Source organism: Elephas maximus, chromosome 4 (genome assembly GCF_024166365.1).
Source record: "Elephas maximus indicus isolate mEleMax1 chromosome 4, mEleMax1 primary haplotype, whole genome shotgun sequence".
NCBI lineage: Eukaryota > Metazoa > Chordata > Mammalia > Proboscidea > Elephantidae > Elephas > Elephas maximus.
This window is the reverse complement of record NC_064822.1, coordinates 149,299,728-149,325,553: the sequence shown is the minus strand read 5'-3', so window position 1 is coordinate 149,325,553 and position 25,826 is coordinate 149,299,728. Positions and strand designations below refer to the sequence as shown.

The 25,826-nt window shown below is 34.8% G+C and overlaps 1 protein-coding gene across 1 annotated transcript; it reads left to right on the top strand.

The window, feature by feature from the left end:
* The first annotated feature begins 3,580 nt into the window (after window positions 1-3,580).
* MGAT4C (MGAT4 family member C) lies at window positions 3,581-16,176 on the top strand. The gene is made up of 3 exons (XM_049881587.1): window positions 3,581-3,727; window positions 12,080-12,227; window positions 15,035-16,176. The coding sequence occupies exons 1-3, from the start codon at window positions 3,581-3,583 to the stop codon at window positions 16,174-16,176; spliced, it is 1,437 nt and encodes a 478-aa protein (XP_049737544.1).
* Window positions 16,177-25,826: the final 9,650 nt, after the last annotated feature.

Below are 25,826 nucleotides of genomic sequence, written 5' to 3'. Positions count from 1 at the left end.
TATTCCTTGGCTTGCAGCTGCAGTGTGGCATGGAGTACTTCATCTTTTTCTATGTCTCTGTATATTCTCTTTTTTTATAAGGACACCAGTCATGTAAGATTAGAGCTCATCCTACTCTAGTATGGGAGCCCTGGTGGCACAGTAGCTAAGAGCTCGGCTACTAACCAAAAGATCAGCAGTTCAAATCCACCAGCCACTCCTTGGAAACCCTATGTGGCAGTTCTACTCTGTCCTACAAGTTTGCTATGAGTCAGAATTGGCTTGACAGCAACAGGTTTGGTTTGGCTTGGTTTTACTACAGTAAGACCTCATGTTAACTGACAACATCTTTAGACTCTATTTCCAAATAAGGTCATGTTCAAAGGTGTAGAACTTCAACACATCTTTTTTGGGGACACAATTCAATCCATAACACCATTCTTTTTGGGAAAAGTAATCATCTGGGCATTTTTTATTCATATTAATGGTAGATACATGATTATTGATGTGCTTCAATATTGCTGATTTTACCAAACTTTAACTTGACTTGAAAGCACCTAATTTTTATATTCTTCTGATAAAACTCTTTGAGTAGACTAGAATGGGTAAGAAGGTTTCTACCTCAAAAAGTCAGAGATTTAGAAAGAGCACCTGTGTTTAAATCGTAACTGCTATATATCTTACCTATAAAGCATGCTTGCTTTGTACCATAGCTGGGCACATCACTAAACCTGTCTGAGCTTTAGCTTCCTTATTTGCAATGTAAGAATAATCACAAAGCATTCTTACCTACCGCATGAGTTTATTGGAGGACTTAACAAAAAACTATATTTGACCGTCCTTTGAGGAAGTTTGTTATCATTATCATTACTAGTCTTTTCTTCCTCATCACAACTCAAAACAGGCCTAATGGCTATAACTTTTCTTAGCACTGAGTCCTGTACTCTTGCTAAGGTAGTTAGTTCAATGTTTGTTACTATTGATTCCACTCTAGCTAGGACCTTTTTCAGCTCACTGGAAAGAACCTAGAAATCAATAAGAGACTGATATTCTAAAAGGGAAGTTGATAAATAAAGTACAATTCTTATCTAAGCTTCAATGTTAAAAAAGCTTGTTCCTTCTTCCCAACCCTCACCTCAAGTTTTACAATTTTTAAAGTCAGTGACAGGAAACCTCCAGCCTGTCAATGCTATACGTTCTCTATTTACATGAAGGCTTAAAGTGAACCAGAAAATAAATCTTGCTGGGCATCACTGTCAGCCCTATGGAATAGTTCAACTGCTATAATTTTCCAGTTTGCTACCACATACAGCTACAAATGGACAGTGCAACTTGGGACTGCAAAAGAAATCTTAAATGAAAAAAACAATTACACTTGTTCCTATCAATAGCTGCATATTTTGTGCAAAATGTGATGATAATCATATTTCATAAAACCCTTTTCATTTTTGTGACTTTCTGAGGCTTTGTTAAGTCAGCATCTTTCTTTCTATTCATCAGAAAGTATTGGATACTGCCCTGAGGGCATGTGCAGCCTTCCACAAAGCAGAGTAGGAGAACAAATCAGGCAAGCATTAAAAAAGGCAAGCCAAGCAAGGCAGATACACACAGTGGGCACATGTCAGAGAGATGAACAGTTGACTGCAAGAGTTCTTTTATGTGTTCCTGATGTGAGGTTAAGTGTTGAATACAAGCCCACGTGGGGAGGTAATTTACTCCTGCATTCTAAGCGTTGATTTTAAAATAGACTAATAAATAAAATATAAGTTACAGGTTAGTGCCTTGGGGGAGATTATTATAGCCACATTCATTCAGATGTGTAGGAACTTGGTTTTCTTTGTTTCTGCCCCCTTGTAGAGCCATAGACTGGTTTGCATTGGGGCAGTGTGATTTTACCCTGAGGGAGAACTGAGCTCATTAACATTTGATGGTTTGTCACCTACACTCCAAGTAACATTTCAGAAATAGGAACAATATGTGATAACATGTACAAGCATATGCACTCTAAGTAAACAGTTCTATGGTGTAATAATTCACTAGTCACTTCATATCAGCATCAAATCTTTAATAAACGAGCATTTTTCTTGAGTTGGTGAAAACTAGCACACAGATTCCCGCAGTGTCTTCCCAAGAAGAAATAGAATGAAGAATTTATACAAGTATATTTTGCCTCTATGAGCAATTGTTTGACATAAATAATAGATGATTCATAATGTTCTGATGACAGAAAGAACTTTTATTTCTATACAAATATAGGCATAGTGTGAGGTGGTGAAGATGAGCAGATGGCCAAATAGGTCAAAGAATATCTGTTCCCAAATTGTGTGGTTTCTAACACTTTGCAGCATATCTGTGTTCTGATTCTAGACAGATCAGATTCTGTCTGTCTGAAGCTCCCTTGGCACAAACTAGTTATCCTATTTTGTCGCTGGTCTTCTAAGTATTGCCAGTGTCAACATAATTTTTCTGATGTGGTTCTTAAATATGATAAAGATTTTGATTTATCTGTTATGAAATATTTCAACCTATTAAAGAGTAAGATTAACAAATGACATTGACCTTGCTTCTCGAAGTCTAAGGCACTCTGATGATAGACAAAGATAGGTTTGACACGCTGGTTTGCATTTTTGCAACCCAACAGCCCAGAGATTACATTGCAAGTCTCGATCATCTCAGATTCCCTCCCAGGAACTCTTTGTAGTGCCAATGTAGGCCCACACTTCTGGTTTCTTCCATTTTCACTATATTTTAATACGGGGGAATAGATGACTATTTTGCAATCATCTACCAGACACTCGGTGGTATAGATTCTTTGGATGGCAGGACACAACATAAAAACCCTCTGTTTGTTGCTTACAGCTCCAGACTAGAAAAGGTTGCCAAGTGTGGCCACACAATGCCCTGTACATGGGGACAGGGTTATAGCAAGCTGAAACTGTAGGAGGTGTCTTGTGTATGTCAAGAGTATGGGGCTAGCTAGGTTTCATGGAATTCTTGGCAACTTGGAATTTAGAAAATTTCCTCAGGTCTAAGGAACAAGGAACTCTAGTGTAAACTATCTGTGGGCATCTGGCAGGTGAGTATGTCTGTACTGTAACCCAGGAGTGTTGGATCCTGATAAGGGAAGTATTTGGGGTGTAGGTTTAGCAAACTGCTTGGAAAGGAGAATTAATAGAGTTTTTATGATCATGATCTCAAAACTGGGTCAAGACAGTACTTGTGAACTATTTATTATATGCAAGAGTCCCTTAATGTCATATCTCCAACTGACAGTTGACTTTTCTGTTTTTCTCTCTAATTTTCATTCTGTTTCTAATAAAAGGCCTGTTTTTCTCAGGTTATTGTTTCCCAGTATTAACTTGTTCAGAAAGAATGGAGAACTGCTTTTCATTTTGTTTTACTCTACAGCCATATAAAACGCTGTACAGACTACATGCCTATGTATTTATAATCTGTCCTTTATGTGTGAAATTAGAAACAGAATTTTAGTTTAAACATTTAAAGGGTGATTTTTTATGAAGGAACAGATTTTAATATATATGATTAAAAAATCTGTGTCTAAAATTAACCGTGATTTTGTCCCTCTATTCCACAGAAGAGAATGTTTAAATTTCATCAAATGAAACATACCTTTGAATTATTGGATAAAATGAGATGCTTGCGAAAACGTTCTGCAGTGTCATTTCTGGGAGTTCTTGTCATTTTTCTTCTATTTATGAATTTGTACATCGAAGATAGTTATGTTCTGGTAAGTTTTAGAAACTGATTTATTTTGTTTGAAATAAAGCTAAGACTTAGTCCAAACATAGCCTCACTTTGATCCCAGGCTGTAGATGTAGCCTTAGTGTGGGCAAAATTATAACATGTATTCTTTTATCTTTTTTTTTTTTCTTTCAGTGTGTGTTATGTTGTTGCCGTTGTTTGATGTCCTTGAATGGGTTTTGACTTACAGCAACCATTATGTGCAACAGAATGAAACACTTCCCGGTCCTGTGCCATCCTCCCAATTCTTGCTGTGTTTGAGCCCATAGTTGCAGCCACTGTGTCAATACATCTCGTTGACAGTCTTCCTCTTTTTCAATGACCTGCTGCTTTACCAAGCGTGATATCCTTCTCCAAGGACTGCTGCCTTTTGGTAACATGTCCAAAGTACATAAAACATAGTCTGGCCATCCTCCCTTCTAAGGAGCTTTCTGGCTGTATTTCTTTCAAGACTGATTTGTTTGTTCTTCTGGCAGTCTATGGTATATTCAGCACTCTTCACCAACACAAAAATTTAAATGCATCAATTCTTCTTCGATCTTCCTTATTAACTGGCTTTCTCATGTCTATGAGGTGATCAAAAATGCCATGGATTGGGCAAGGTGCACCTTAGTCCTCAAAGTGACATTTTTCCTTTTCAACACTTTAAAGACGTCTTTTGCAACAGATTTGCCCAATTCAATATGCCATTTGATTTCTTGATTGCTGCATCCATGGGCATTGATTGTGAATCCAAGTAAAATGAAATCCTTGGCAACTTCAATCTTCTCTCCATTTGTCATGATGTTGCTTATTGGTCTAGTTGTAGGGAGTTTTATTTTTTTTATCTTGATGTGTAATCTATACTGAAGGCTGTAGTCTTTGATCTTCATCAGTAAGTGCTTCAATTTCTCTTCACTTTCAACAAATAAGGTTGTATCATCTGCATATTGCAGGTTGTTAGTTTCCCTCCAGACCTGATGACATGTTCTTTCTTCATACAGTTCAGCTTCTTGGGTTATTTTCTCCTCATACAGGTTGAATAAGTATGGTAAAAGGATACGACCCTGATACACACATTTCCTGATATTAAACTAACTAGTACCCCCTTGTTCTATTGGTGACTGCCTGTTGGTCTATGTACAGTTTCCTCATAAGCACAGTTGACCGTTCTGGAATGCTCATTTATGCAATGTTATCCATAATTTGTTATAATCTACACAGTCCAATGTCTTTGCATAGTCAATAAAAGAGAGGTAAACATCCTTCTGGTTTTCTCGGCTTTTAGCCAAGATCCATCTGACATCAACAACAATATCCCTCATACCACGTCCTGTTCTGAATCTGTCTTAAATTTCTGGCAGTTCCCTGTGGATGTACTGCTGCAACTTCTTTTGAGTGATCTTCAGCAAAATTTTACTTGTGTGTAGTGTTAATGATATTGTTCAATAATTTCCACATTCTGTTGGATCACCTTTCTTTGGAATGGGCACAAATGTGCATCTTTTCCAGTCGATTAGCCAGGTAGCTATCTTCCAAATTTCTTGGCATAGACCAGTGAGCACCTTCAGCACTGCATCCATTTGTTGATACATCTCAGTTGATACTCCATCAATTCCTGGAGCCTTGTTTTTCACCAGTGACTTCAGTGCAGCTTGAACTTCTTCCTTCAATATCATAGGTTCATGCATATGCTACCTTCTAAAATGGTTGAATGTCAACCATTTCTTTTTGGAACATTGCCTCTGCATATTATTTCCTCTTCTTTTGATGCTTCCTGTGTCATTCAATATTTTGCCCATAAACAAAACAAACAAAAAAAAACCCATTGCAATCAAGTCAATTCTGACTCGTAGGGACCCTGTAGTCATTTATTTCATTTGCTTTAGCTACTCATGTTCAAGAGCAAGTTTCTGAGTCTTTTCTGACATCCATTTTGGTCTTTTCTTTCCTGACTTTTCAATGACCTTTTGCTTTTTTCATGTATGATGTCCTTGATATTATCCCACAACTCATCTGGTCTTTGATCATTAGTGTTCAATGTATCAAATGTAAAATATTTACATGTAGACTACTCAGTACTTAAAAGAAGTCATAAAAATGAGTAGATCCTAATATATGGATCAATTTTAAGTGAAATATAGAAATATAGAAGAATTTTGTCTGCCTGATTGTGAGAACTTCATTAATTTCTAATATTTTTTTGTAATTATGGCATTACTCATGCTTGATGAGAATAATATGGATGTTAATGTTTATTCATGGTTTTCTATCAGCATTCACCCCAAGAAATCTTTAAAAAATCTTAATCTTTATGCTGGTGGCGTAGTGGTTAAGTGCTATGGCTGCTAACCCAAAGGTCGGCAATTCGAATCCACCAGGTGCTCCTTGGAAATTCTATGGCGCATTTCTACTGTGTCCTATAGGGTCACTATGAGTCAGAATCTACTCAACAGCAATAGGCTTTTTTGGTTTGGTTTTATGCTATTATTTGTAGTCCCATATTTCAGTAAATCAAAACTTTTAGATTATAGGGAACTTTAATGTACTTCTTATCATTCAAACATGCTGTAAATTTCAATCAGTGTTTAGTTTTAACAAAATAGCAATAAACAATCTGACAGTAAACACAAAGAACATTTTTTATTTTATTAATTGAACATGATTTATAGATTATCTACTATTTGCCAGATACTATTCTATATCCTATTGGCCCACCATATAATATAATGTTAGCAGGTACAGATTTTCCTAGGAATCTTCTGTAAATCATCTTACTTCCTTCAGTTTTGTTCTTTGATGGTGTAATTCTTCCAGATTTCTAGACTTTGCTCTGCCTAGGCCTTGTTTCTTCAGTTGTAGGTCCAGATTCTGGGAACTTTTCATGCTACCTTCCACAGTCAATTCACAATGGCTGAAATCACCATAGATAGGCATAACTTGACTAGGCATGATTTAGGAACTGTAGTAAACTGAAGCAATTGACTAAAGATATGCATTTTGTATTTTTTAGTCCAATTATTAGATATATGAAACTCAAGGACAAGAGAGCAAGGCTCATATGATCCAGCTATTTTTTTTTGACAGAATTAAAGTTTATAAACTAAATAGAGGAGCCCTTGTTTAGTGATTCAGTTTTGTAATAAAAATATATCTCTTGGTGCTCCGTCTACCAAAAAAAAAAATCGCTGTTGAGTTGATTTTGACTCATAGTGACCCTATATGACAAAGTAGAACTGCCCCATAGAGTTTCCAAGGAATGCCTGGTGGATTTGAACTGCTGACCTCTTGCTTAGCAGCCGTAGCACTTAACCACCACACCACCAGAGTTTCCCTCTGTCTACTGATAGACATTAAATTGCATCTTTTAAATCAAACACATGGTATATGTAGGTTGCTCCTTGTGTTCAGTGAGTTGCTGCATTTGTGAGACAATATCAAGTGCAATTTCAACCTTTAAGTTTCAACAGACGAAAGATCATTATATGAAACAAACATTCATATATCTTTCTGGAATAGAACCCCTTCAAATTCACTATGAAATGTGTAAAATGTAGTAGAGCATGTATTCATAAGAAAATCAAATATCATATGCCCTGATTTATGAATTTTTACATAGTCCTGTCTAAACATCGGTCCTTACGGCCTAATGGAAAAGGTATAATTCATTATTTCAAATTTTCACTACTTACTAGATGATGTTTTCTAAGTACCTAAATTGTGCTTCGAGCTGAATTTTATCCAAGGCTTAATATATGCGAAGGTTTGAAAGATTCTATTACTCACGATTATTTGAAGGAACTCTGGAGGCACAATGGTTAAATTGTTTACTAATTGAAACGTTGGCAGTTCAAACCCACCAGTCACTGCATGGGAGAAAAGATGTGGCAATCTGTTCCCCTAAAGATTAGAGCCTAGAAAGCCCTATGGGGCATCCTACTCTGTCATACAGGGCTGTGATGAGTCGGAATTGACTTGACAGCAAACAACAACAAATACAACATAATTATTTAATTCCACTAAAACTTTTTTTAAAATTGGATAGAATTCGTGGAAAACTGTTCCCCCACTGATATATAATGCAGTTTTTTTGAACACTTCTCTCTTGTTTATTTTAGTTTTCATAAATTTATCTGACGAGATTTTCCTTCTTACTTCCAGAATGTCACATTACATGCAGTTTTCTAAGCATAAGCATAGACATTAGTAGGTCTTTTTTTTTTTTTTTCCACCTCACTTATTTCCCAGTGAAATCATATAATTCAGAGAAATCAGATGAAGAGTTAGGAGCAACAAGACCTCGGGAGTTACTTTAGCACCTTCAATTCTGTTCTCTTTGCCACGAAATCCATTTGTGGCCTGAAATCCTGGGCATTTTAACAGGCTTCGTATATTTGCTTATGTATTAGAGACATATCTGCCTTTCAGTGAGAATGGAAGCCAAGCTTAGTGTAAGAGAAAATACCATTACAAGACAAACTAAGTAGAAGAGACGCTGCATGCCCAATCAACTTAGCCTCTCGGCTGTGAGCATCTTCAAAGTAGTCACTAGGGTATATATTTAGTCTGTAGCTAGTCCATTGAATTGCATTCCCATCCAGAAAATGATTGTCATAAAGCTTTGTCTTATTACTGAGAAATACACTACAGCGTAGTAGCTACAAAAAGAAGGTATCCAGGGACAGCCTGACTGTTCAGGTAGATGCCTCCGGAAAGCAGCCAGCAAGGCTGACTCGGGTGAAAGTTGCATTATTTATTTATGCCAAAAACTGTAAAGACGCTTGTTCTTCAGAATTTAATAAAGTGCTTTCATATATGTTCTACTTTATTTTATGTTCTCTTATGTCCTTCAATCAGGATCAATGTACTCCATCTTAACACAGAAGAGGTCTTATTTTTTCATGTTCATTATAGAATTCTTAAAATTCTTAAAGAGATTTTCACTATTCTGCACTTCCTTTAAAATGTAACATTACAGAATGGTAAAGTGAATTCACTATGGTGACTACTGTGATGTTTATAGATATTTTCCTAGATCCTATCGACTGTGAACACTAGAATAGTTGATGCTAGATCGAGACCCCAATTACTTTTTTTAAAATTCAACGTTAGTTTTGTGTACATCCTTTTAAATAACAAAATGGTCAATTATCATTACAGAAATAATAAAATAAAAGAAAGCAGTAAAGATTTTTTTTTTTCCCAAAACAACACAAAATGCCCATAATGTGTTGCCTACATATATACTCTCCAAAGGAGCTCTGGTGATGCAGTGGTTAAGCACTTGGTTGCTAACCAAAGAGTCAACAGTTTGAACCTACCAGTTGCTCCAGGGGAGAAAGACGTGGCAGTCTGCTTCTGCCATTGATTTAATCCTGACTCATAGCAACCCTATAGAACAAAGTAGAACTGCTCCACAGGGTTTCCAAGGCTATAATATTTCAGTTAGCAGCCATCACTTTAACAATTGCACCATCAGGGCCCCTTCCATAAAGATTACAGCCTTGGAAACATCATGGAGCAGTTCTACTCTGTCCTGTAGGGTTGCTTTGAGTCAGAATCAATACCAATGGGTATACTCTCCAAAATATGTATGTACAAATATTTATATATTTCCTCCCAAAATAATTATATTATGTATCCCAACTCATAAGATCCCTAGGTGGCACAAATCGTTTTCACTTGACTGCTAACCTAAAAGTTTGCAGTTTGAACCCACCCAGAGGTATCACAGAAGAAAAGACCTGGTGATGTATTTTGGTTAAGATTGTTGTTAGTTGCTATCGGCTCATGTGTGTCAGAGTAGAACTGTGCTCCATAGGATTTTCAAGACTGTGATCTTTCACAAGTAGATTGCCAGGCTTAAAATTAAGATTACAGCCAAGAAAACCCTATGGAGCCGTCCTGCTCTGTAGCACATGAGGTCACCATGAGTCATAGTCAATTTGACAGCAACTAACAACAACAACAATGTACTGATTCATAACCTACTTTATTTGAAACTGTGAAGAATTTTTGTCAGTAGGTATATTTTTGCATCTGCATTAAACTTTGTGTATTATTATAAGTAATATTTTCTAATTTAAGTATGTAGGCTCTTTTGATACATTGGAATAAAACAAAGATAAAAATCTCCTCTCACTACTTAAAAACTGGAACACTATCAAACTTACTGAAATATGAGTTCATTCGCACTCACATAGCAGAGATGGATCACCCTTCTAAATTATCTATTTATTATTTCTAAACTTTTATGCATGTGTTTTACCACATACGGATGTACTGCTAAACATTATCTTTAGTTTTGCTCACTTTGGGTATATTTTTCTTTTGTCTTTATTAAGATATAATTCACATAGAATACAACTCATCAATTTTAAGTGGACACTATGATGGTTTTTACTCCCATTCTCTCTTCCCTCATTCCCTGGTAACCATCAGTCTTCTTTTGTTTTGATTGATTTACCTATCCTGGGTATTTCATATAGGTGGGATCATGCAATATTTGTCCTATGGTGTCTGGCTTATTTCACTTAGCATAATGTTTCAAGATTCATCCATGTTGTGGTATGTATCAGAACTTCATTTTTCTTTATACCCATATAACACTCCATTGTGTATAGCCATCAAAATTTATATATTCATCTGCTTATAGTCAGTAAGTTTCTACCTTTCAGCTATTGTGAATAACACTACAATAAACTGGTGTATTTGTGTGTTTTTTTTGAGTCTCCTTTCAATTCCCACCCAGAGGTAAAATTGGTTGGTAACATAGTATTTCCATTTCCAAATGACCAAGACAATACAATATGTAGAAATAAAATACTGAGGACCATGTGTAAGTTCATAAACCTAATTCAATATACTAAAAAATGTTCAGAATGAATCTTGATTTAGTAAGGACCATATAGAAAGCTCTTGTAAATCCTCAGTCATGTCCACCAATCTCAATTAATATTTATCTTAAAAAAATTTCAATCTGGCCACAGATTTTAAAGTTTTGAGTTATTCATCTTTTTTCCTTTGCATTGAGTTTGATGCAAAGTATTAAAGGTTCCAATGGAAGTAAAATTTGTATCTGAATCCTTTGTAATCTTTTAGAGCAGGAGTTTAAAGTTTTACTGACCATAGCAAATAATAGCAGGACCAAAGCATTTAATCCACTCGCTTTCTCTATAGTTTTAGCAGCTTACATATGCTTAACAGTCTATAGGCAATAGTAGACATCCATCCACATTTATCACAACACAGTACACACCTTACCTAAAGAGGAATAGTTCCTCCTGCTCAAAGACATATTTTAACAACAGTAGTCAATTATATATAAGCCCAACAAGTCATTTTGCTAATACATATAACCAATAGCAGTTTGATCAAATTATTAGATAATTATATCTACTACTGAACTTACATCAAAAAAGAGAAAATAAAGCAGAAATAAGTCATTATGAAAGTATATATTTTCCCTGTATATGAATGTTTTCTTGAATATAAACCATCTTAAAAATTTAATGACATAATTCCACCACCAAAATAGATATAAGGGATCTTAATTATAAAAGGACCATACTTTATCTCCAACAGAATAGCACACACACAGAAAATATATTATTGCTGGAAAGATGAATGCATGATCTAAGCATATTTCTTAGATTTTGAACAAATATATCTTAAATGAGGCACCTCAGAAACATTTGTAAACAAACAAGCACTGGTATGTCTCAAGGGCCAGGACTGGCCATTCTCAATGGCTTTTGATGACAGTGATCTTATAGCTGGCTGATTAAAACTTCATGATTAATAAATTATTTAAAATATAACCATCATGTCCAGTACTACATCTTCTTAATCATTTCTAAATTTTCACATTTATAGAAATAATATGTGATCTTTTCTTTGGCAGTACTTGGTGAAGAGTAAATAGCTTAGTCTAACTCAAATATAGGGATTTGATGAGAACTGTCCTGAGACGAAACTGTAAAATAGATTACTGTCAAATTTGAAGATTCTGGTGTTATTGTAAAGAATTTGAATTTTATGGTAGATGCAGTGGGGTTTTCATTTTGGAGATTTTTTAAATCAATAAAGTGTCATTATTAGAATATCCAATAGAGAAGCAAATGCAACTGTGATATAAAGTGTAGGGTAGAAGAGACATAGCCTGAAGCAGACTCTAAGTCAGAAATCAGGTAGACACAATTATGTAAGTTTCATGGTACCAGTCATTGAGGGTTTTATAGCACCCTATATTATATATCCTACCCATATTCATTGCTTAGTTAAAAAAAAAAAAAAAAACTGTGTAATCCAGTGTCACCTACTATTTACTTTCTTTCTCTGCCTCTTTCTTGGGATTCAGGAAGGCGATAAACAACTTATAAGGGAAACATCCACTCATCAGGTGAATTCAGAACGCTATGTACATACATTCAAAGATTTATCTAATTTCTCAGGAGCCATAAATGTCACCTATCGCTACCTAGCTGCCACCCCTTTACAAAGAAAGCGTAAGTACCCTTAAACTTTTAGATAAAGAATACATAAAATATTTCATTTTAAAATATGCCAACACATTTCATTTGTATAGCAATAAATGTTTAAGAGCTTTACTAATATATTATTTGGGAAAGACTTCAATGGTTCTTAGATTTTTAATAACTTTTTTTTTAATTGAGAATGCAATTTTTTCATGGATTCATTTCCTTTAATAACAATATTCTAAAGTGCCTACATGTAATGTGAACATTTTAACAGTTTGCTGTAGAACTATGTAGAGAGAGATTAGGGAAAATCAATTTAATAAGTTAGTATTTAGCCACTAAATATTTCCATATTTTAAATTTTGTAAACTTTAATGGTTTGATTTTTATTACTTATTACCTATTTTGAATGAATGAAAGTTAAATTGGAAAAACCTGTTTGTTTAAAGCCAAGAAACATCATACTATATTTCATAGATTCCAGGGCACCATAGATTATAAAACATATCCTTATCTAATATGCCATAGTGATACCAGAGTTACTCTAGCAAGTCCTGCCAACTGCACCAGTTGTACAAACCAGTCCAGGGAGACTAAGGTAACCCATCTGTGATGCCAAAGTGTGTGGTGGACAACAAATCTCACTCCACACTCCTCCTGTGTCTTGTGGAAATTTCAGCTTCCTTTTCCTGTTCAGGTCAGACCCCAGCTACCCTCACAGCCCTTCTCTCTCTCATCCCCAGCCACCCAGGACTAGGTCAGTGGGTACCAGCCACAAGCCTGGAAATCCACATGACTCCCTCCATTCCAGACTGGCTGGTTTCCTCTGCTCCACTGAGTCTGATAATTTGCTGTAAAGAATCATAGACTCCACAGAGACTATAGCATACTTAGTAGAGATTTATTACAACAAAGAAGGATACAAACAAACACATAGAGTGAGGTCTGGGAAGGGTCACAGCATGGGACCACTAAGAAAGTATAATCATTATCTGTTTTATTTATAAGATGCCAGTGACTGTAGCATGCAACCTGATTTTAAAATGTTTCAGTGTGAAAAATATGAATCTTAGAATTAGTGAAATATAGTGATATCACAACCAAATATAAAGACTCCTTATTAGATTGTGTGGAGACCACAACAATTGAGGTTCCTATTAAATGTTTTTACAAAGAGTTTGTGATCACCAGGTTGAGGAAATTGTGACTTAGTTAATTTACATTTCTTTAGCTCTCTTTTACATTTATTCTACCATTTCAGTTGTTTACTTTTTAAGCGTCTTTCTAATTATGTAAGACTGCCACTATTATTTCATCTCTTTACACCTCCTTTGTTCGACTGTTACTAACTTCCCCTTTCTATGCTAAATTACTAGTATCTGTTGACATGCATACCAACTGCTTTATCCCAAAGAGGCTATATAACACAGAGGATAAGAGCAGGACAGTTTAAATATTGGTGCCACACAACTTACTTTCTGTGATACTTTTTGTATTATCTCATCTCACTATAACTTAGATCTCATCCATATAACTGCCACTAATCCATCTTATTACGTCATAGTGATAGGATTTACAACACATGGGGAAATCACATCAGATGATAAAATGATAGACAATTATATAAGAAAATCATGACCTAGCCAAGTTGACAGATATTTTTGAGGGACACAATTCAATCCACAACAGTAGCAAACCTATTTCAAGAGTCTGTTATGAATATTCAAGTGTACATTGCACGTAAAGTACATAGACATCTGCATTGTATGTAGAAAGTGCTCTATCATTGTTGATTATTATTGAGTGTTGATGAAGACAGGTGGCTTAACATTTAATGGTTCCAGGTAATATACCTGTTTCAATAGAAGTCTGGTCTTAAGCCCAGGTACTTAAGCAAAATGTGTAAATCTCCATCTCTCTGACACAACAGTAAGAAAGATTTTTCTTGGAAGGAGATTTTTCAGTATCCCACAAATCACATCGTCTAGGTGTGTATGTTAAAACAATAGTTTTGGTGAATATAAACACTTCTGTATTTTCCAAACATTGGTTCAGAAATTATATTCATTTCTGAATCATGATGAATATGTGAGCCTTAAAAATTGAAAATATTTCAGTAGACTCAGCTAACACTTCTCAGAGAAGAACTATCATTTCCTTCAAAATATCTAATTTTTAATTTTACATTGTGATTTTCTGAAGAAAAATTTCTCCAAATAAAATTACTATAAATTTGTTTCAAATTAAAGAAAATATTAATTCCTAAGTCTTAAGATAGTAGATGAATTTCAAATTAAAATTTTGAAGCCCAGTTATGAACTTTACTGACATAATATTGTGACAATGCTGAAAGATAAAAATATACAACATATTTTCTATGAAAAATTTAAAGATTATTATTTTTAATTATTTGAGGCTAATTTGTCAGCATTTACTGTAGATTTCCTGCCCCTTTTGCAGTTTTTTTTATAGCTTTTATATGATCTAAATATATATCTATATTCTCTAATGAGAATGTATGAGAACATTAAGCCACAAAACACTTTAAACCATTTTTTAAAATTTTATAAACAAGTGCATATAGAAATAGGGCCCATCTGTTAGTCCTTAAGATGCAATTTATCTTTCATAGAAAATATCAATTATATATAAATTATTACCTTTATATATACAGCTTAATGATTTAATAAAAAAATGTTGCATACATTGTTTTTACTAGGCTTACTTAATATGGTAGCAGACCTAAGAGCAACATTATCTTTTTTTTTTTTTTCTGTGATTTTCAAAACCTATTTAACTTTTAATTTGTCTTCTTTCTTAATTCTTTTGCTCAGGATATCTTACAATTGGACTTTCATCAGTAAAAAGAAAAAAAGGAAACTATTTACTTGAGACAATCAAGTCGATTTTTGAGCAGTCCAGCTATGAAGAACTGAAGGAAATTTCAGTGGTGGTTCATCTAGCAGACTTTAATTCATCCTGGCGTGAGACCATGGTCCAGGATATTACACAGAAATTTGCCCATCACATTATTGCTGGAAGATTAATGGTTATACATGCTCCTGAGGAATATTACCCAATCTTGGATGGCCTTAAAAGAAACTACAATGATCCGGAAGATAGAGTCAAATTTCGTTCCAAGCAAAATGTAGATTATGCTTTTTTGCTTAATTTTTGTGCCAATACTTCAGATTATTATGTGATGCTTGAAGATGATGTCCGATGTTCAAAGAATTTCTTAACTGCCATCAAGAAAGTCATTACATCATTAGAAGGAACTTACTGGGTAACTCTTGAATTTTCTAAGCTTGGCTACATTGGAAAGCTCTATCATTCTCATGATCTCCCACGTCTGGCACATTTTTTATTAATGTTTTATCAAGAAATGCCTTGTGATTGGCTATTGACTCATTTTCGGGGTCTGCTGGCTCAGAAAAACGTGATCCGTTTTAAACCATCGCTGTTTCAGCACATGGGTTACTATTCATCATATAAAGGGACAGAAAACAAGTTGAAGGATGATGATTTTGAAGAGGAGTCATTTGACATTCCTGATAACCCTCCTGCAAGCCTATACACCAACATGAATGTATTTGAAAATTATGAAGCAAGCAAGGCTTATAGTAGTGTTGATGAGTACTTCTGGGGAAAACCACCTTCAACAGGAGATGTCTTTGTGATTGTATTTGAAAATCCAATTATAATCAGCAAAATTAAAGTGACTACCGGAACAGAAGATCGACAAAATGACATTTTGCATCATGGAGCCCTAGATGTTGGAGAAAAAGTTATACCTAGCAAAAAAGGGATACAATGTGTTACTTATTTAAAACTAGGGGAATTCAAAAATGGAAACTTTGAAATGTCAGATGTGAATCAAAAAGTTCCGTTTGATATTCATTGTATGAGGATATACGTTACCAAAACACAAAAAGAATGGCTGATCATTCGGAGTATTAGCATTTGGACTTCTTAGCCAATTAAATCAATATGTTCTATTACTGAAGCAGGTCTTCCTGTTTCCTTTTTTTGCTACCTTCCTCTTTTGCTACCTTTGTCTTTTGGAGGGAAAGCAATGGGTGAAATACGTAAAAAGAAAAGTTAATCATCTTGGCAGTTTTGATTTAAACATTGTCAACATAATTTTACTCTAACCCGCCCTTGTGTTTATTTTAGCATCTGAAGTTGAATATCATCCCATCATAATGACACTTTCATATATATGTCATGGTTGTTTGAAAATTGGAACTGACTTTCAAAAGGGTGATAGATTTAAAATGAGAAAACATATTTTGTTGGATGGTGTTTCTTGAAAGTTACCAGATGTGTACACTTCTTCCTTAAGAGTTGATAATTCATTATATCATCAGATAGACCTTATTAAGCATCTGTGTGAAGGTGCAGCTTGTTCGAAAGATAGTCTGATTTTTTTTTCTCATAAACTTAGATTTCCATTGACTTCTGTATGTCTACAATCAATACCTCTCATAGAGATGATGTCTTTGAATAGAACTTTGTGTGTGGGTGGGGCTACGGAAGGATAAAAAAAAAAAAACTTAAAAAAAATCTCCCCAACTTATTTATATGAAAGGGGACATTGTTCACTGTTTTAAAACATTTAATTGATCACCTATTGTTAATAAATTTTCTGTGGGAAGCAGTCTTTTTCCAGTTTCCCATTTGCAAAAAAAAAAGAATAGTTAAGCTTGTTATTTTCAGGTTACATTGGGTACCTGCATTTAATAGAAGTTAGTGAAGGCCTATAATTGGTTAATTCTAATAGCTATTTGCAGTATATGGAGAAAATTTTTGAAATTGATTTTATATGTTTTGTATTAAAATTCATCTAATTGAAACTATTGTGAATTATCATATACTTTTTTTGGAGTTTAAATGGGCATCTCAGCTTATAAAGAAGAAAAGTAAGAAGCACAGAAATTAGTTGACATTTCTAGACCCAAAGAATTACTACATAGCAAAGTGAGAATGAGCGATCAGATGCTCTGCTATCTAGACAATGCTCATTCCTATGTATCAAGAAGGCTCTCCATATAAAGTGATGTTTTCTGCTCTCTGTTTGCTACTTGAGTCTCAGATAATAAGTTATAGCATCTGGAAATAGCTGGTATAATTCTTCTATAAGTCATATCATCCTGTTGTGGAAGAATACGAAAAAGGTCCTAAAATGCTGATCTTGCAGTTTGCCCATGCAAATGGTAAGCAAGCCTGACTAATTTAATATAAGAGATTGGACAGTTGTTTTCATACCATGTGTCCATAAATGTGATGCAGAACATCTTAGTGCATTCTGAAGACATTGGTGTTCAGAATGTCCTGAATTTGTCTCATCTTTTCTATTTTTTAATGAAGAGAGCAAAGACAAAAGATTTCATTATGGAGGTAAATGGAGAGTGCTTTATATGTGTTTATGGAAACAAAAATAACGTTTATGTAGATGAATTTGTGTGCATAATTGTATATTGATGAAGACTAGACATATGATAATGAGAAAGAATGAGGAATTATTTCTGCTTTCCCTGTCATCTCGACACACAATCCTTATGTTTCATTGGTGAACTACAATCCAAAAAAGATTGAGAAGTCTTTTATTCATTCTATCAAATCAATTAAGTTAGAAACTCACATAAAAGATGAGAAAATCTTATTGTTGTCTTACTGATACAACAATTAAGTATATTCTTTGCGTCCACTTGCAATAATGTTAGAGAGGAAACATGAGTCTGTTTAAAAGAGAACGGATATTAATACTTTGTGCCCATCTAAGTCTTAAAAAAATGAGCATTGCCACTAAACTATTATCTTCATCTTTAGCATTCTACATGTCTCATAAAATTTAAAATAACTTTTTCCCTGCACTTTCAATATTAAAAAGTACACAGCTCTATTCCAAATCATATAATATCAAGACCTATGCAGACTCCATGAACTATATAAACTTTTGCACATTCTTCTGGGAGTATGTTTCCAAAGACCAGCCATTGACATCTATCAAATCCTGAAAAACGTTTCAGCGATGACTACTTAGAGTTCAGTGAATCTTGATGTTTGCTAAACCCAAAATCCGCTGCCCTTGAGTCAATTCCGACTCTTAGTGGCTCTATAGGACAGAGTAGAACTGCCCCATAACGTTTCAAAGGAGCAGCTGGTGGATTCAAATTGCCAGCCTTTTGGTTAGCACTTAACCACTTTGCCATCACATCTTAAATTTACCCTTCAATATTGAAAATGGATTTTGAAAAGCTGGTTAATCACTTAAGGGCATGTCTATGTTTTCTTTACAGGTTAATACTGGGTCAGCTGTCTGAGAAAAAGACCTTGAAAGGAAAGCTTCACTCCATTAGGGGCCAGGAAGGACAAATAACGGCTCTCCCTCAAAAAGAAAATCTGATCAAATGTTTTTGTGGCTTAGTCTTGTAATTCGTATACTTGAAAATAATTCTGAATAGGGCTCCAATAATCTGATTTCAGAAACATACAGTGAAATATAGTTATTAAGTTTAACTGTATTCAAGCTTTTATTAAGCTTTATGCTATCTGTCTCTTTATGGTTATTTTCTTATACATTATATTTTCTGTTAAAAATATTAATTGAAAAGAACTGGAATGAGCCATGAATGGTAAGTTATCATTTAATTGCTAGGACAATATGATACTGACAGGTTTTAAGCAAAATATGGTATGTACTTTAAAATATCTCAGATTAATATATTAACTGACTGAAGAAAATTACACTTAGAATTCTTCTCTTTAAGAAAGTGAGCCTTTTCAGTATTTATGGACATTGAAGAAAAGCATCTAGTTAAAGCACAATGAATTTGAGAAAATATGCATTGTTGGAAAATACATATTTTAGCAGCAGTAATAGATGTGGATTAAAAACATTTTAAAAAAAGTCAATACAAGCACATTTGCAGTTTCATTGAAAAACCACAATCTTCTGCAATTTATAAAGTAGATATTTTCCAGGTAGAAATATATAATTTGAAAGCCAGTGTTCCACTTACAATTATTTTATTCATATTTCTACACTGATGGGACTGGGGCATACTATTTATTACTGAGCCAGTCTTCTTTGGGAATTCCTTATAATACACTGTATAATAATGGTGTATTAATGGAACGAACATGTCTTTATTAATGAAAAATCATAATATATTGCATGGTAAGGAAAGCACCTGCTCTCCTAGATGCCCAGATGGCACACTTCACTGAATATTTGCCCATTCGTGAACATCTCTTTTAGAATATTGTCCTCAGGATTAGCATTGAAAATGTTACTCTGAATCTTACCTAACAGTTGAAGAAAACAGTGTAATTCTCTTTCTTTTCCTGGCCAATATACTCATTAATACAATCTAAGATACATTTATTTTTCTTATCATCATATTGTTGATTGACAGCTTATATTCAAACTAAGTTCTACTGATAGTTGTTTACTATTCTTTACATGTGCAATTGGGTTTTTTCGCAGGCTTCTTGTAAAAGTTAGTGTTAATTTCATTCTGCTTCTTTTGAATCATTATTTCAAACTTTCCAGCTCTTGAGACTGTCAGCCAGTGTCTTTACATGACTTCCCAACTTTGTTTCCACAATTTTTTAAAAATAATTTTTATTGTGCTTTAAGTGAAAGTTTACAAGTCAGTCTGTCACATATAAGCTTATATACACCTTACTCCATACTCCCACTTACTCTCCGCCAATGAGTCAGCCCTCTCCCTCCTTCCAGTCTCTCCTTTAGTAACGGTTTTGCCAGTTTCTAGCCCTCTCTACCCTCCTGTCTCCCCTCCAGACAGGAGATGCCAACACAGTCTCAAGGGTCCACCTGATACAAGTAGCTCACTCTTCATCAGCATCTCTCTCCAACACATTGTCCAGTCCCTTCCACGTCTGATGAGTTGTCTTCGGGAATGGTTCCTGTCCTGGGCCAACAGAAGGTTTGGGGACCATGACCGCTGGGATTCCTCTAGTCTCAGTCAGGCCATTAAGTCTGGTCTTTTTATGAGAATTTGGGGTCTGCATCCCACTGTTCTCCTGCTCCCTCAGAGGTTCTCTGTTGTGCTCCCTGTCAGGGCAGTCATCGGTTGTGGCCAGGCACCATCTAGTTCTTCTGGTCTCAGGATGATGTAAGTTTCTGGTTAATGTGGCCCTTTCTGTCTCTTAGGCTCATAGTTACCGTGTGACCTTGATGTTCTTCATTCTCCTTTGATCCAGGCAGGTTGAGACTGATTGATGCATCTTAGATTGTTGCTTGTTAGCATTTAAGACCCCAGACGCTACACTTTAAAGTGGGATGCAGAATGTTTGCATAATAGGATTATTTTGCCAATTGACTTAGAAGTCTCCTTAAGTCATAGTCCCCAAACCCCCACCCTTGCTCCGCTGACCTTCGAAGCATTCAGTTTATCCCAGAAACTTCTTTGCTTTTGGTCCAGTCCAGTTGAGCTGACCTTCCGTGTTTCCACAAATTTTATATTTATTCCTTCTGTACTCGTAGAGCTGCAACAAAGGGGTCAGGCAGACCTAAGTTTGAACCCTAGTTCTGTAATTGCTAGCCTCCTAATACAAGAATTTACTTAATGTTTTTGAAACTCAGTTCTCTCATTTGTAGGATAGGAACAGTTTACTCTGTAGGCTGTTAGGAGCTGAAAATGAGCTAACATAAACTAGGCACTTGATAAATACGCGATTCCTTTCCCTTTTCCCATGGCTTGTATATGTGAAGGGATACGGGCCTGCAAACACTACCAAAAGTCTTTATACTGATCGATAGCAATCACATAATTCACTGCCTTTTAGAAATATCATCCAGCCCACCTTTTATATTTTGTCTTGAAGAATGTCACTCAGAATTATGTAAACACCTTTCTAAATCGAGATGTATTCTATTCTAATCTAATCCATTACTCTATGAATCTTATAAAAAATATAAAATTTGTTCTTAATGATCCCATTCTAAATACTACTAATATTTTTTTAGAAATATAAATCCATTTACATTAAAAAATAAAAAAGACCTTTTGTAGTTTCTAAATTTTTCCTCAGAATCTAAATTAAGTCCAACAGAACTTCAGTTTTCACAATCTTTTTTTTTTTTTTTTTTAAATGTCAACTTCCTGCTCTCTGTATCTTCCCATTACTGGAAAGAATTCTATATCCCAAGTCATAAGTGCACTGACTTATAAATTACTGGGGCCATGATGTTCCCACCTGGAAAAAGGTAGTTTATTTCCTTTTCTACCTTGAGTTTCAATGTTTTAATTTTCACAATTTTTAATTTCTTCTCTATTCAGGTTGAGATTATTCTTGTTCACCCTTTGGTGACCCAGTTATTTTCTGTTTTGAATTTTTTTGTTGATATCATGTGTTTTCATTAATGGAAGCATGGTGAATCATTGAGTGTCTGAATTTTTGGTAGGTGGTATGGGTTTTTTTCTTGCCCTCTCCCACAGCCTACCCTGTTTAGTGGCACATATGAAGTACCACTAATCATACCCCAGTGTCTTCATAGAGTCTATTGGTACATATGTGTAACAAATAAAAGTTTTCAAAATTTCTGTTTTTTCTACCCAAAATTCAAATACCTCATACAATCCCCTGTAAAAACAGTAATTTGTAGCAAACACTCTTTTCTTCAGTTTCAGTCATTAAAGCCACTGCCTTGTGGCAGCATGCACTGTCAGTGGTACAGCAGCTTCCCAATAAACTCCGGAGACTGAAACAGTGCATGGTTGATGAACGTACTACCTGACAGAAAAGGGTTTTAAGAGGAAAAGAAGCCTAACAAAATACAATTCCATTTGTTCTTGCTCTTTGTTTTTGTTTGTTTGCTTATAACATTTTTTAATATGCTCCAAGCAGAAGAGCCTTCTTTTTTTTTTTACTCTTCTTTAACATGTTTCAAAATTGTTTATACATGGCACAGTGGTTAAGGCACCTAGCTGCTGGTCAAAAGGTCGGCAGTTCAAACCCACCAGCCACTCTGCTTGAGAAAGATGTGGCAGTCTGGTTCCATGTTTATAGCCGTGGAAGGCCTATGGGGTGGTTCTACTTTGACCTATAGGGTCATTATGAGTCAGAATCAACTTGACTGCAGTGAATATATATATGTATATGTATATGTATATGTATATGTATATGTATATGTACATGTATATGTATATGTATATGTATATGTACATGTATATGTATATGTATATGTACATGTATATGTACATGTACATGTACATGTACATGTATATGTACATGTACATGTACATGTACATGTACATGTACATGTACATGTACATGTACATGTATATATACACACACACCTTATATGTATATATGTGTGTGTGTACATATATATGCAGATATATAGAGAGACGAGAATCATGAGCATTATTTTTAGCCTCCACATATTCTTGATTTTGCTCTCCTGACACTCTTCTTCTGATTGTGTATTCCCTTCTGAACTTCACATCTTACTTACATATTTTATCTATGACGTTCTCTGAAAATCATAGCTCATCAGAAATGTTTGTGCAATCTCGTTGATTCCTTAAATTCACTAGGAGTTTTTTTGTCTTTTAGAAGATCCCAGCCCTCTCAAAAGGGGACTTACCTTTTAGAATTTCAAGTTTATGTCTTAACATTTGAAGGTACAAATAGAATCTTGAAGACATTCTTTTGCTGAACTATAAAGATGTTAAAATAACAAAAATCATACTTTCCCAAAATTCTACTCCCTTCCACCTCACTAAACTGTTCATCATGGTTACCCTGATTTAAGTGTAGAGTAGAGCTTAATTCATTAATCCCAAAATCTTCTGAGATGCTTTCATATTCCATTTTGAACACTGGAATGGAAATGTAGGTTTGAGACCGTTTTCCAAATAATTGGATCTGAACATCTATTCTGAAAAACACACATAATTGAGACCAAAGTACTTTATGATTTGAACTATTATTTTAGCTTCCCATTTTACACTATCTAGATAATCTCTTGGAAAATTTACCCAAAATGTAAGTTCATTATATGAGGAAATGATATATAAATTTTATATAGTCATAGAAAAGTACAGTCATATTAAAAATGTTCAAATTTTCATGTCTTACTGGGGAAAAAAGGAATGCCCTAAACAGCCATCTCTTTAAAATAGCTGATTCAAAGATATAGTGATATGATTCTCATTATTTTTTCTATTAAATGAAAATTTCCATGAAGCATACAGTTGTTAAATTTAATATGCAGGGAATTATTACTTTATTTAATGTTTGGCTAAGGGTGAACAATGATAGTGAATAAACAATATTCAGAACTTATATATAATTTCAGTATACTGTGTATCAGCACAGTTTTAACCACGGGAAACTTAATTTATACTTTCACTATACTGTGTGTCACTCACTACAGGTTTAGCCAGAGTAACTAACATAACCTACAACCTTTCTGGCTAACTATGAGTAAATACAGCCTGATGTATAAAAGATCATCAAAAATCAAAGCAAAAATAATTAAAACAATGTGAGGCTGATAACACTCATAATTGAAAGCTATTTACAAATATTTAAATATTCAATTTATGCTATACTCAAAGGTCCGGAAAGAATGTAGGGAATTTTTCTCTTCCACTTGCTCCCTCACCTCACCAAAAAAGAAAAAGAAAAAAAAAAAACAACTAAACCCACTGTCATCAAGTCAATTCCTACTCATAGCAACCCTATAGGACAGAATAGAAATGCCTCATAGGGTTTCCAAAGAACAGCTGGTAGATTCGAACTACCAACCTTTTGGTTAGTAGCCAAGCTTTTAACCACTTCCCACTAGGGATCCCTTACTTCACCATCTGTCATTAAGCAAATACATTACTTTTGGTGGAACAGTGGTTAAGTCCTGGAATCCACCCAGCAGTTTTGAAGGAGAAAGACCTGGCAATCTGCTTCCATAAAAATTACAGCCAAGAAAACCCTATGGGGAAGTTCTTTCCTGTCACATGGGGTTACAATAGTCAGAATCAATGCAACTACACCCAACAACAATTACAAAATGCTACACAGATAAATGAAGATATTTACACTGAATTTTTATGCTCAATATTACAAACCAAACATTTTTTTAAAATGTGTTAAATTTCAACTTCATCTGAGTCAATTTTAATACAATCTTTAGTTGAAATATTGACTAACAATTTATCATTTTCTCTGCAGCATATGACTGAATATTTGAAAAGACTTTCAGGCTGTTATATACATCTTTCTTTTCTCCATCAAATATCTCACTTTTGCTTAACTATTTGACGTCTTATTTTTCCATTTTTAAATAACATATATAGTTTTCTCCCACTTTTAAATATATTTACTTTCTGCCACACAATATCAATGTGTGCTTACATTATCAATGAGTGAGAATATGTGCCCAAAAAGTTAAAATTATCTGGTTTCCTTTCTTGTCCATCTTTAAAAGTGATCTAGCTTTTACTACAGGTTACACCTGTTTGTAACTGGTTATTATGGAGCCACATAAGAGAGTATCAATAGTTGACAGGTGTTATTCACTACTACTAGAAAATAAACTCAATAACTTTAACTGCGTTCTACACTTCAATAATTGTCGTTACGTGCCTTCTAGTCAGTTCTGACTCATAAAATAGCAACCCATAAATAACAAAATGAAACACTGCCAGGTGCTGCACCATCCTCATGACCATTTTTATGCTTGAGCCACTGTTTCAATCCATCTCATTGAGGTCTTCCTCTTTTTCACTGACCCTCTACTTTTTCTGAATTTGGCTTGAATTTCTGGCAGTTCTCAGTCGATGTACTGCTGCAACTGCTTTTGAATGATCTACAGCAAAATTTTACTTACATTTGATATTAATGATATCTGATAATTTCTGCATCACGTTGGATCACCTTTCTTTGGAATTGGCATAAATATGGGTCTCATCCAGTCAGTTGGCCACGTAGCTGTCCTCCTAATTTCTTGGCATAGACAAGTGAGAACTTCCTGCACTACATCCACTTGTTGAAACATGTCAATTGGTATTCCGTCAATTCCTGGAGCCTTGTTTATCAACAATGTCTTCAGTGCAGCTTGGACTTCTTCCTTCTGTACCATTGGTTCTTGATCATATGCTACCTCCTGAAATGGTTGCACTTTGACCAATTCTTTTTGGTACAGTGACTCTGTGTATTCCTTCCACCTTCTTTTGATGCCTCCTGAGTTGTTCAAGATTTTGCCTGTAGAATTCTTCATTAATGCAACTCAAGGCGTGATTTTTTTCCTCAGTTCTTTCAGCTTGAGAAATGCTGAGCTTGCTTTTCTGTTTTGGATTTCTAACTCCAGGTCTTTGCACATGTCATTATAGTCCCTTTTTGTCTTCTTGAGCCACCCTTTGAAACCTTCTGTTCGGCTCTTTTACTTCATTATTTCTTCCATTTGCTTTAGCTACTTCAAGTTCAAGAGCAATTCTCATAGACTTCTGACATCCATTTTGGGCTTTTCTTTCTTTCCTGTCTTTTTAATTACCTCTTGCTTTCTTCATGTGTAATGTCCTTGATGTCACTCTACAACTCCTCTGATCTTCAGTGTCATTAGTGTTCAATGTGTCAAATCTATTCTTGAGA